A 12,599-nucleotide genomic window follows, 5' to 3' on the forward strand; every position below is an offset into this window, starting at 1 on the left:
CTTATCATTAGGTAGGAGGAGTGAATTGCAGCCAGAATCTCTTCTGCTGAAACTGGTACTACAAGACGAGCTGCCTCTTGAGCTGAGCATCGATAACTAACAAAATCCCTGAGGGCCGAGATTGAGACATCGTCTCTTTCTTGAGATTGTGTTTGTAGAAATCTTTGAAAATGCTGCAACACTTCTCTTTTGATATATGTAAAAGCTGTAAGGGTCTCTCATAATTATGTCTTAATTAAGAATCCTAATAGCATTTCAAGAGGACCTGAACCTACACTAATCTGTGGAAGAATATCATCTTTAGGTTACTTTCTTGCAACCACCTAATACATGATTTCTGACGATATAATGGTTCTTGAAACTGCAGATGTGAAAGCAATATATCTTGAAACTGCCACATACCCGTCTGATGCCACTGCAGTTGATGCAGATGTGAAAGCACTATCTCTTGAAACTGCCACATACCCGTATGATCAATAAGGTAATCTTGAACTCTTAATTACTCCTACGATGCAAGAGTGACATTGTAGTCTCCTATCAATATCCAGGACATGTTGAGGCAGTGACTGTAGACCGCATGAATGCTTCGCAAATCGCCCAAAGCATAAACATTAAAAATATTTATTGTGATTAATTTTTCAATCTAAATATTATACTATTAAAAGTTTAAATTTTAAATACAAGTCTAAATATTATAAATAAATAATTAAATAAAATTATTTGGGTAAGTTTGTGCATACAATAAATATATAACAATCACACATTCGTTCCATAAAATTGGTAAGTATTGTTTAGATAGATGAACTGTTTTGACATTCACAATACTGTATTAGGTATTTAGATGCATCAAATAATATGTATAGTATTTAAACATTAAATCTATTTTTATAAAAATGTAAATATTTTTATACAATAATATATATTTATAAATACGAACAAATAGATAGGTAAAAAGTGATAAGATATAATTTTACAGCAAACATAAGTATGAAAAACACTAAATCATATTTTAAGTTTTAATTATCATTTTTAAACTAAACTAAATTACCGATATAGATTTACATGGAGAACAAATATAAAATCTAGTTTGTGAATAATAAGTTTGTTGCTCTATGAACGCCTTTTGGATAAAGAATTTGCCTAATGGCAAAAACGTAATTATTTTTTTTTTTTTTAATAGAGATATAATATAATGATATTTTTTAAAAAAATAGTAAATAATCTAGTGACGTTATAAGTATGGAAACCAAATTAGTAACTAAATAAATACAAATAGATAAATAAATAAATATTCTTTATAGTTTCAGATTATATGTTTTCAAATTCGAACTTTTAATAATTTTTTTTTGAATATTTTCTTTTGGAATTTTTATTTTAATTTTTTAAAATTTATTTTTTTTATTTTATAAAATTGTAAACCTCAAACCTAAATTCTCACTCATTAACTCTAAATCATAAGTTTTGGATTAATTTGAAAATACATCTTTAATAAAACAGTTTGGTCATTTTGATTGTTAAAATCTATATTTATGGCAATAATTTGTTTTAGTGTTATCGTACGATATTTTCTCTAGTAATAATGATGAACTATAGCTAAATTAAGATTTTCCTTTTCTAAAAGAATACACTCTAATTTTTATGTAACAATAAGTTTTTTTTTTATTGACTGAAGCGAAGCAAACCGGTGGCAGTTATTGAGGCTCCTCGTTCTCCGATTGACGCAACTGGCCGCTAAATCAAAATCAGATCCACGAATCGATTAAGAGAGAGAGAGAGAGAGAGAGAGAGAGAGAGAGAGAGAGAGAGAGATTCTAGCAGAAGAGCCTATTCAATCAAGAGATCGTCGCATCGTTTTCTCAACCGCGAAGAATCGGAGATTGCAGGGTAGAAATGCTCAACGATAGAGAAGAGACTCTTACTAGGTGATGATTCATACCTACTCTCTATGCTTACTTCCACTAGTTTCAAGTGTGCATGGACAATTTTCAAGTAATATTACTGAAATTGAACTGAGATCAAAACGATTGATCAGATTGTGTGTGTGATTCGATTCTCTACAGAATGAATCTGGGAAAGGTTTTTCTCTTTATTAATCAGTTGTATGGACGCACGCAGGCATGAGATACTGAGCATGGTGAAAAAGCACTCAAAGTCGTTGGGAAAGACGTCTGTTGATGAGCAAGAGGCTTCAGATGTAGAGATGGACTCTAATTTCTGGCACGGTGTGTTTGATGTCTACTTCGTTCGATGCATGGAGTCTAGGAGGCGCCAAGACGATGATCTTCTATTCTTTGTCAGGAAATTGGTATGCAGCTGCTTCCACTTCTTTTCTCTGAATCAAAAACTTGTGCTTATTAATGTTGATGAGTGTTCTGTTACTTTTTACAGAGCTGTAAATCATATGGTTTGACTGAAAATGAGGATGCACCAGCTCCTTACTTCGTGCGCAGGTGGGCACCTAAGGTAAAAAAACACTGCAGGACACAATACATATCTCTGGTTAAGTAGCTTAACTTAAAAGTCTTTCAGATGAGGTCTGGTTAGTTATTAGCTTGTAGGTAGTTCCCCAGAAGGTAAGGAAAAATTGATATTCTTCTGGGGCATTAACTTTTTCTTTATCTTTCCGGGTGAGGGAGCGTTGTTTAAGCTACAGTACTACCTTTTTTTTTGTTCTTTCATGAGCCTACATGCCCAAGCTTTTCATGATCTATCTAATTTTATCTATTTGAGAATTAGACACTTCAAAGTATCCATTATCTTTCTTGTTGCACCTTGTATATATTGTCTATAAAACATACGGTAATTGGTAATAGACTCGTTCTCCTATGGTAATAGACTTGTTCTCCCTTAATAAATCAGTTGGATGTGCTGCTTGGTGAAAGTCTGGCTGAAGTTGATTGGAGGAAATCATTTTATTTGAACATGGTTGCTCACACATCATTCACTGTTACTGTGGCGATTTGCAGGTAACCGCGTTACTTTCTGATTGTGATTATCAACATCATGTTCTGATTTCATTCGATTCTTATTTACATTAATAATTCTTGCCCTGTCATGTACTTATATTCTAGTATTACTATTACTATCCTCTTTGTCTTTTGTTCCAACCTCATGTGATTGCAATATGCATCAAGCATATCAGTGTGTAACTGTTTGCTAGGTTGGATCAGAGATGCCCACTTCTTCGTTTCAGTTATAAGGCCTTGAGTCATTTTAATAACCTGTTTCTTCGGTGACACATATTCTATTTATCATATGGCGTCTCGTCTTTCTGTTTTACTTCATCATGGTAACATTGAACTCATTGTTTTAGTAATGAGGCCCTTAAGAAGTACCAAGGAAGTAAAGACACAACACTCTCTTCTATATACAAGGTTAGAGATCTAAACAGCATTTGATGAAATTTCGCTAACTCTTCTTTATATACGCTACTGTTCAAAATGTGTAACTCCAGCTTCCTTTTATCATGAGTATGTTAAGATAAGAGTAAGCAAACGGAATATGAATCCAGCATATATTATATATTTTTCTTAGCCTAAAGTTGGTTTCGTATGATGTAAGCCAATAGTGATCATATTCTCTGATCTTGCGTTCACTTCATGCAGGTTGTAAAAACTGTTTATGCATCACCTAGTCGCGTTAATTTTCATCTGGACTCAAAGAAGGCAAGTATAGTTGTTTTTCTCGTGGCAATGTTTATGCATCTGGATTTCGTATTTGATGTTTCTTGTTTACCTAGGAAGTGGAGACAACACCTGCTTACCCAGAAATTTGTTTTGCCGTAGATGATTTCGACTCAACATTTGATGCCGTGGTAACACAATTCTTTTCCCTTGCTTTGTATTGTCCTTCCAAGTACAAAATTTCCTTCTGTTCGAAAAACACTCTATAGACATGAATGGATGCTATGAAAGTGTGACATTCTGTTCGTAATGAAATGAGCTCTGGAAGATACATGTATTCTTAATTTCCATCTTAAATGGATATTAAATTCCTAGTTGGCTTTTTGATCAGAATCCTTATATTTAACTACCTTTTCAACTGCTTCTAAAATATTTTCCTCGAGTCTATTACCTGCTCTTCAATTATATTCTTCAGAGGATTGGCCAGCCTTCTTATTTAGTTTATGAGAAATAGGAGTTTGGCTTTATAGCTCCTGTTAAAAACTTTAATCACATGTTAATTTCCCATATGTTTTCCAACCTTGTTCATTGGCTTTCTCATTGATGTTTACAGGTTCTGACAGAAAAAGATCATTGCTATTGTGTACTTCTTAATTCTCATGATGGGGCAGCCTTTCCAAGTGCAGATGTAAAAACTGATAAAGATTCCAGTGGTTCTAATACAAATACAGACCCGAGAAGGGTGAAAGATCCCAAGGTCTAGTGGTTTTCTATCTAATTTTACTATTCTAAGTGGGGGTTGCCTGCCAATCATCTACCAAATTTTCCTTTGCTAGCTTATGCGAGTTTGAAGAGGCTCATATATGCTTAATGGATTTAAGCCATAAGGATTGTAAAACATATGGACACATAAAATAGTGACCATGCAGATGAGAAAAGAAGAACCTAAACATGCTTGGGGCTTTTGGTTTCAGGTTACTCTGTTTTCTGGGTTTGTCAGCTATCAAATGGTTCGAGAAGCCTATGAAGGTCGGTTTACAGTTTCTTTTCTTGTTTAATCCATATATATAATCTATTCCAATCGTCTAGGAAATCTTGTAGTCAAGTCCTGATGCCATGTTTCGCTAGTTATTTGCCTAGGTCCTTTCAGTGCTTAGTACTATTATTTCTTTTATAATAAGAGTGTCTGATAATTTGAAGCTTGTTCTCGAACTTACCTCTACTATAGCACATAGAATCCGTTAGTGGTTCTTGATGTCATGGAACCTGTTAAGACTATCCTCTCAGGAACATGCAGTTTTCATCTTCATGCTTTGCTCATTTGGGGGAATCCATTACTGACCTATGTAAACATGAAATTTTGAGATACTAAGAGCTAAAAGACCCAAAGAAAGAAATTGCTTTTTGACTTGACTACATATGCTGATATCGGTTTAGTCGATATGGGCCAATTGACTTTTTACACTTTATGTTTAATTTATCGGTAATCTTTTTCTTTTATTACAGGGGGGAGGAACCGGTTCGGAAGTCTTCTATCACTGGGCCATCACTCAGGAAAAGCAGACAGACTTTATATGAAAGGTCCTGGAGGACGTGGAGAAGTTGAAGTAGCTGTCTCTGGCGTTATAGGTACTGTTCCTTTCTTATTCTTGATTGGCTGCACAAAATATAGCTCTTTCGTTTAGGAATTTGAAGAGGATAGAAATAATTACAGAAACATTTTATGAATTTCAAACGACCTTGAAGTCAAAGTAGCAGTATATTTAAGAAAGTAGTGGTGCTTTAAGGGATGATTGTATAGAAATTGCTTTTCTCAGATCAGAGCCAAGTAGTTTTAGGTCCTGTTTCACCAATGTCTTCGAAGAAGAGCATCGATCTCGGCTCCATTTTCCGTAAAGCCGCATCTGTTGCATCTGTGGCAGCTAAACATGCAATAGCAGCTGCTACGGCCTCATATGATGAAGACGAGATGTTTCCTCTCAAGTGCTGTTTAATGTCTATATCGTTGCCATGGGACACTATAGCTCATGATCTCTTATTCAAGGTAAACAAATGATTTTTCTTCATCTCACCGATCATTAATAATTTGAACATGAATCTTTAGATTAGATTTATCTGTTGCGCAGACTAATTTCACTTTAACATGTTTGATTCAGGGATCTCCACCAGTAAACATGGAGTAATTGCACCTCAAATAGTAAAGGAAAGTGCTGGAAACAGGAGTTGTGTGTTTTGTTCAAATGATGTTCTTTGATTAACTTGTACTGTGTTGCGAGACTCTTGTTTACTACATATTTTACCTCCAGCAATAAATGAAAGTGAAGTAAATTTGGAATTATCGAGCCTACTAAAATGCACTCTACTTAGCTTCTCCATTACAAATATCTCAATGTTTTTTTGCGATAAAAAAAATAAAAGAATGACAGCAGTGTTGTGGATTCATCTAAAATAAATTATTACGTCAAACAAAAATATTAAATTACTAGGGTTTGTCCGGCGCTACGCGCCGGGTTCGGACTTTGTGTTCTATGATTGAATTTGTAATTCAAGTGAAGTTGATGTATTTTTATTCACAGCCATTCATTTTTGTATATTGAGGGTTAGTAAGAAACTATCGGATGTTGTGTGTTTGTAATAATAGATATTGAAGTTGATGTTTTAATTTATATATTTTACATATTGATGTACGTAGTATATTAGGAGTTTATTTTTTTATCTTGTGATGAGAAAGTGCGATGGAGAGAAAGTGTTATTGAAATTAGAAACGCAAAAATTTTACGTTAAGCAAGACATTTATATTGTTTATTGTAAGTATTATAAGGTGTCTCGCTTATATCCAACTGAGTATGCGCGTATCTTTTATGAATCTTATCTTTGCTAATTTTATACAGTTCATGAGATGACAGACCCTATTAATATTAAAACTATAGAATGATTTGGTGGATTTGGAGAAAGATCGATGGTTGTTGGTAGAATGTATTTAATAATTTTGCTGCGAATTTTACTGGCTTTTTGGTGCTTTTATATTTGGATTCAGTCGAATAGAGTTATTTAATATGAAAGAGTTTGTTTTTAAAGTATCAGTTTGTATTTGTTCAAAAAAAAGTATCGATTTGTATTGAGATTGTTTTTACTTTGTATCATTTCTGCGATTTTTAAGAATTTTTAGAGGGAACAATATAATCAGAACATGAAATATAGTAAAAATACATTATTTAGAATATATTATGGGAATAGCGATATGCTTTTTCGGAGTTACATAGATTGTTTAAATAATGTAAACAAACTTTTTCATTTGTTTGAAATAATAACATGATCCTTTTCTATCGATTTGTAAACAGAATATTTTGTAAACATAATGCACATGATAATAAAAGAGCCAAAACTGTTTGGTCATGTTATAGACTAAACTGTTTGTTCAAACATGAACACGACCTCTTGGATATCCTCGACAGGGGAGTTCACACATTCAAGCTTTGGCCTATCGTGATGAAAAGATGGGTCGAAAAACCTCCTGAGGATTATCTGCAGCACATCATGGTTTGGGTCCAGATGAGAAACATACCTGTTAACCATTACACAAAGAAAGCTCTCTGGGCTTTGGGAGACTTTGCAGGTCAGGTGGTTGAAGTAGCTTTTGATCCAGACAAACCTCAGACAAGAGACTACATAAGAGTGCTTGTTAAGTTCAATGTAGCAAAGCCACTGAGGAGGTTTAAAAAGATCACTACACCTGGAGGAGAAGAAGTCTACATTAGATACGATTATGAAAGGCTTCAGAAAAGATGCTACACTTGCCAGCGTCTTACACATGAGCGAGATCACTGTCCCTTCTATCTCAAGAACCAGAAGGAGTTAGTGAACCTGGGAGCTTCGTCTGCTGAGAGCAAAAGAACTGAAGCAACAGAACATCTTGATGAAAATTATCCTCTTTATGGTATCATTCCTGAGAAGCTGCTTGGGCTAGATCAGGCGTCTGGAAAGCCAAAGATTGCAGAGGAAGTGATGGATGGTATGAGAAAGTACTTGATGGTGGCTGATGGTCCTGAAAAACTAGCTAGAGCGGAAAGAGTGAAGAAATCGCTTCTAGACTTAGAGAGTGATCCAATTGGTAGGAAGACGGCGCTCATGCTTGAACCGGTACCATCGACTACAAAGGATTTAGATAAAGGGAAGGGAGTCGTCTTTGATTTCAGTAGCCAGAACAAAACCCCATCTCACCAGCGAAGTTGATGGCCTCTGCAATATCAGCTGGAATGAGGGTCCTTCAATCAGGAAAAGTGGTATCAGAGATGACATTGCCTGATGATCTCACTAGCTCCATTCACCCCTCCTTTATTCAGGAAAGTTCAACGGGCTTTAATACCGGTTTCTATGAAACCAGTATGTCTGGGACTAACTTGAAGAAAGGAAGAGCTAGGAGAAGACCGGGAACTTTCAAAAGGAAAAACAATGGCAAGGCAATCTTGAAAGCGGATAAAGACATAGGCAAGAAGATTGGGGAAGGAGTGGTCACATATGCGAAAAGGAAGGCAAATGAAGATGTCGAGCCATCTCAAAGCTCTGCAAGGTTTAAGAAACCATTGGTGGTCCCAAGTGAGGGACCGTCCAGTATCTAAATGACTATGGTGAGCTGGAATTGCCAGGGTTTGGGCCGTGCACAGGACCTGGTAATTCCAAGATTGTGGGAGATGAAAAAAGAGCATTTCCCAGACATTTTATTCTTGATGGAAACGAAGCACAAGAGAGACGTTTTGGTGGATCTTCAGACCTGGCTAGGTTACGATAGGATCATGAAAGTGAATCCTATTGGGTACAGCGGAGGCTTAGCTTTGATGTGGAGGAACTCAGTGTATATAGACTTCAAGTTTGTAGATAAGCATCTACTGGATTTTCATGTACAGTTTGGAAAATTCAGCTTCTTTGTTTCCTGTGTATATGGTGAACCTCTTAGAAGTAACAGACCAAGAATTTGGGAGCGGCTATCTCGTATTGGTGTATATAGAAAAGAGCCGTGGTGCATGGTGGGCGACTTCAATGAAATATGAAACAATGATGAAAAAATTGGAGGCCCGAGAAGAAGTGAAATGTCATTCCAACCGTTTAATGACATGCTGGAGATTGGAGAGATGGTAGAATTGCAGAGCTCGGGTGATAGTTTCACATGGGGAGGAACCAGAGGTACCCTCTCTATTCAATCCAAACTGGACAGATGCTTTGGCAATAAGAAATGGCATCAGCTCTTCCCTGCTTCAAACCAAGTCTTTATGGATAAAAGATGTTCAAATCACAGACCGGTTTTGGTGAAGATGCTGGCTGCAACTGAAACCCGAAAGGGATTATTCAGATTTGATGGTAGATTTGTGCACCAGAATGGAGTGAGAGAGGAGATTAAAAAAGCTTGGCTAACCAACCATCCACTTTTTGAAGCTAAAGTGACTGACAGACTTAAGAAGTGCAGAAAGGCTCTCAGTAATTGGAAGAAGAAAGAAAATTTGAACTCCCGTGACAAGATCAAGCAGATCCAGTGTGCTCTGGAAGTGGAACAATCTTCTTTAACTCCGACAAATGTGAGAATTACCTTCTTGAAGGCTGAGCTGGTCAGAGCATACAGAGAAGAAGACTTATACTGGAAGCAGAGATGTAAAGAAAGATGGGCTGTCAAGGGGGATCTGAACATAAAGTTCTACCATGCATCTGTGAAAAGTAATAGAGCAAGGAAGAAAATCGTCAAGCTCAAGGATGAAAGGGGCCAGGAACAGTTTGCAGAAGATGATAAAGGGGAAGTGGCAAAAGAATATTTTACCAATCTGTTCAAGTCTACTAGCTGCGGAGATTTCTCTGAATTGTTTCAGGGGTTTACCAGGAAGGTTACAGATGGCATGAATGAAACTTTAGCCAGAGAGGTGACCATTAGAGAGGTTAAGGAGGCAGTATTCTCGATTAAGCCAGGAAGTGCTCCGGGAGCAGATGGAATGACGGGATTATTTTTCCAAAAGTATTGGGATATAATTGGTCCCCAGGTGACAAAAGAAGTAAAGGAGTTCTTTGATTCTGGTACCTTCCCTGAGGAGTGGAACCTGACGTATCTATGCTTGATCCCAAAGATAGATGATCCCATACTTATGGCTGACCTGAGGCCGATCAGTCTTTGCTCAGTGCTATACAAGATTATCTCCAAGATCTTGGTAACCAGACTGAAGCCTCTGATGCCTGGCCTCGTCTCCCCGACTCAGTCTGCGTTTGTAGAGGAGAGACTCATCACAGATAATATCCTTATAGCTCACGAGATTATACATGCTCTCAGGACAAACGACAAGGTAACAAAAGATTACATGGCGATAAAATCTGACATGTCGAAGGCATATGATCGTGTAGAGTGGGGATATCTGCGTGCATTACTACTGGCCCTGGGATTTGAAGAACATTGGATCCAGAAAATAATGTTTTGCGTATCTACGGTGAAGTATGCCCCTCTCATCAATGACCAACCGTATGGATGGATACAACCCGAGAGAGGAATCTGCCAGGGAGACCCCTTGTCTCTGTTCCTCTTCGTGCTCTGTACTGAAGGATTGATCCACCTAATCCAAAAGGCAGTCGATGGTGGCAGAATACAGGGAATCCAGTTCTCGGATAATGGTCCTATGATCCATCATATGTTGTTTGCTGATGACAGCCTCCTGATTTGTAGAGCGACAAAGGAACAAGCACAGGAACTGATGAACGTGCTGAAAATCTATGAGAGAGCAACGGGGCAATTAGTCAATGTGGCAAAATCGGCTATCACCTTTGGAGCTAAGGTCAGTAAGCAAGCCAAAGTACTCATCAAAGGAATCACGGGCATTAGTAAAGAAGGGGGTTCCGGGTCTTATCTGGGTCTGCCGGAGTGCTTCAGTGGCTCAAAAACAGAGATTTTAGCCTATATCTATGATAGGCTAAAGGAGAGATTATCTGGGTGGTTCACAAAACTCCTGTCGTTGGGAGGAAAAGAAGTGTTGATCAAAGCAGTAGCAATGGCTATACCGGTGTATGCTATGTCATGTTTCAAACTGACAAAGAAATCTATTGAGAATCTTACCAAAGCAATGGCAGATTTCTGGTGGAATTCTCTAGAGCATAAAAGAAAGATGCACTGGCTCAGCTGGACTACACTCTGCTTGGCAAAAGAACAAGGAGGTTTAGGATTCAAAGATATCCAAAGTTTCAACCAGGCTCTTTTGGCAAAACAAGTTTGGAGAATTCTAAACTATCCTGACTCCCTATTTGCAAGACTCTTCAAGAGCAGGTATTTTGAGCATGAAGATTTCCTTACGGCTAAGAATGGTTCTAGGCCATCATATGGTTGGAGGAGCATTCAGTTTGGAAAAGAGCTCTTGATTCAGGGACTGAGAAAGCACATTGGAAATGGAAAAACGATCTCTGTATGGTCGGATCTTTGGATAGAAGGAGAGGTCAGAAGAGCGCCCCTGATGAAGAACATCTTTGTCGATCTAGAACTCAAAGTCAGCGACCTTATTGATTTCCAAAATAGGAGCTGGTTACTTGATAAGCTGTAGGATCTGTTCTATGACGAAGATGTTAACAGGATCTTGGAGATGAAACCGGTGTTTGAGCAGGATGATTACTGGATTTGGCTGCAAAGTAAACATGGCTGCTACTCGGTAAAGTCTGGTTACTGGTTCATTAACAGCTTTGTAAGAAGAGAGGAAATTAGACTGGCTGAAGCTCGCCCATCTATAAATGATTTGAAAGCTGAGGTCTGGAAAATTCAAACGGCGCCTAAGATCAAAACTTTTATGTGGAGAGCAATAAGCAATGCCATTCCAGTTGGAGAGTTATTGGTGAAAAGAGGAATCAAGATGGACCCTGTTTGTCAAGCGTGTGGCTTCCAAGGTGAATCAATTAACCATATTATCTTTCAATGCTCAGTTGCAAGACAGGTATGGGCTCTGGCAAATGTTCCGCACCTGGAACATGGGTTTGATGAGACCTCGCATTTTGCGAATTTCTACTTTCTTATGGTGATGATGAAAAACAAGGAGATCCCTGAAGAAGTGAGAAATGCGATCCCTTGGTTAGTATGGTATCTGTGGAAGTTTAGAAATGGCATCATCTTTGAGGCTAGGAGTAGAACTCCCACGGATGTGGTGACAAAGGCTTTGGAGGAAGCTGAGTTTTGGTTACTAGCGAAGAAAAATGAACAGAGGTTGGAGAAGGAGGAACATGAGGCAGTGGCGCTTGTCAAGAGGTCATGGTCATGTCCGCCGAGGGGTTGGATGAAAGGGAACATTGGAGTTGATTGGAACAAAGCTTAGGCTAAATGTGGGGCAGCATGGGTAGTTCGAGATGACTTGGGGAAAGTGATACTGCATAGTAGGCGTGCATTCTTCAATGTCCGTTCACTGGATGAGGCCAAGTATCAGTCACTCATTTGGGCTCTGGAAAGCTTCGATAGTCATCATCTTAATCGAATTATCATTGCGTTGGATGATTCTACCTTGCCACAGGTTATATCAAGACCAAGAGCTTGGCCAAATTTCAAAGGCCAACATGTTGAGCTGATGGAGAGACTGAAAAAGATTGAATGGTGGAGGGTCGTAAATGAAGAGAGGGCAACAAACAGAGGAGCTTTCATCATAGCTCAAAGTGTTCTTAGAAGTGGCTATATGCAATCATATGTTGCCGCAGGTGCTCCTTTTTGGCTTAAAGAACTCTTTGAGAATGAAGAAACTCTTTCCTTTGTTGGTATTGGGATCTCTGGCACCTAGTTATAAACTTTTGGGGGTGGATTATGGCTTCTTTGCTGTAGGTGATGGAAATGGCTTAATTATGAAACAGAACCAAATTAAGTTGGAGGAAAATACCTGAGAAATAAAATTCTGTTAGAAAGATCTGTTGGCAAATTATGTAATATACTAACAATGGAGTAAGATTAATAAATAGGAATAATCTAATTTTATTAGTATTGATGTT

The 12,599-nt window shown here is 37.7% G+C and overlaps 2 protein-coding genes across 3 annotated transcripts; both read left to right on the top strand.

The window, feature by feature from the left end:
- The first annotated feature begins 1,655 nt into the window (after positions 1-1,655).
- On the top strand, positions 1,656-5,961 carry LOC108834740 (uncharacterized). Of its 2 annotated transcripts, none has more exons than XM_056996990.1 (12): positions 1,656-1,922; positions 2,116-2,305; positions 2,389-2,463; positions 2,860-2,966; positions 3,314-3,374; positions 3,606-3,669; positions 3,744-3,814; positions 4,237-4,380; positions 4,598-4,652; positions 5,130-5,252; positions 5,546-5,667; positions 5,780-5,961. In XM_056996990.1, the coding sequence occupies exons 1-12, from the start codon at positions 1,891-1,893 to the stop codon at positions 5,804-5,806; spliced, it is 1,071 nt and encodes a 356-aa protein (XP_056852970.1). In that variant the 5' UTR covers positions 1,656-1,890; the 3' UTR covers positions 5,807-5,961. The 2 variants fall into 2 exon arrangements, with proteins under 2 accessions (XP_056852970.1, XP_056852969.1); XM_056996989.1 differs by having other exon boundaries at positions 1,657-1,922; positions 5,441-5,667.
- Positions 5,962-7,112: 1,151 nt separating this feature from the next.
- LOC130502236 (uncharacterized protein At4g02000-like) lies at positions 7,113-7,856 on the top strand. The gene has a single exon (XM_056996992.1). The coding sequence runs from the start codon at positions 7,113-7,115 to the stop codon at positions 7,854-7,856; it is 744 nt and encodes a 247-aa protein (XP_056852972.1).
- The last annotated feature ends 4,743 nt before the right edge of the window (positions 7,857-12,599 follow it).

This window comes from Raphanus sativus, unplaced genomic scaffold (assembly GCF_000801105.2).
Source record: "Raphanus sativus cultivar WK10039 unplaced genomic scaffold, ASM80110v3 Scaffold0462, whole genome shotgun sequence".
NCBI lineage: Eukaryota > Viridiplantae > Streptophyta > Magnoliopsida > Brassicales > Brassicaceae > Raphanus > Raphanus sativus.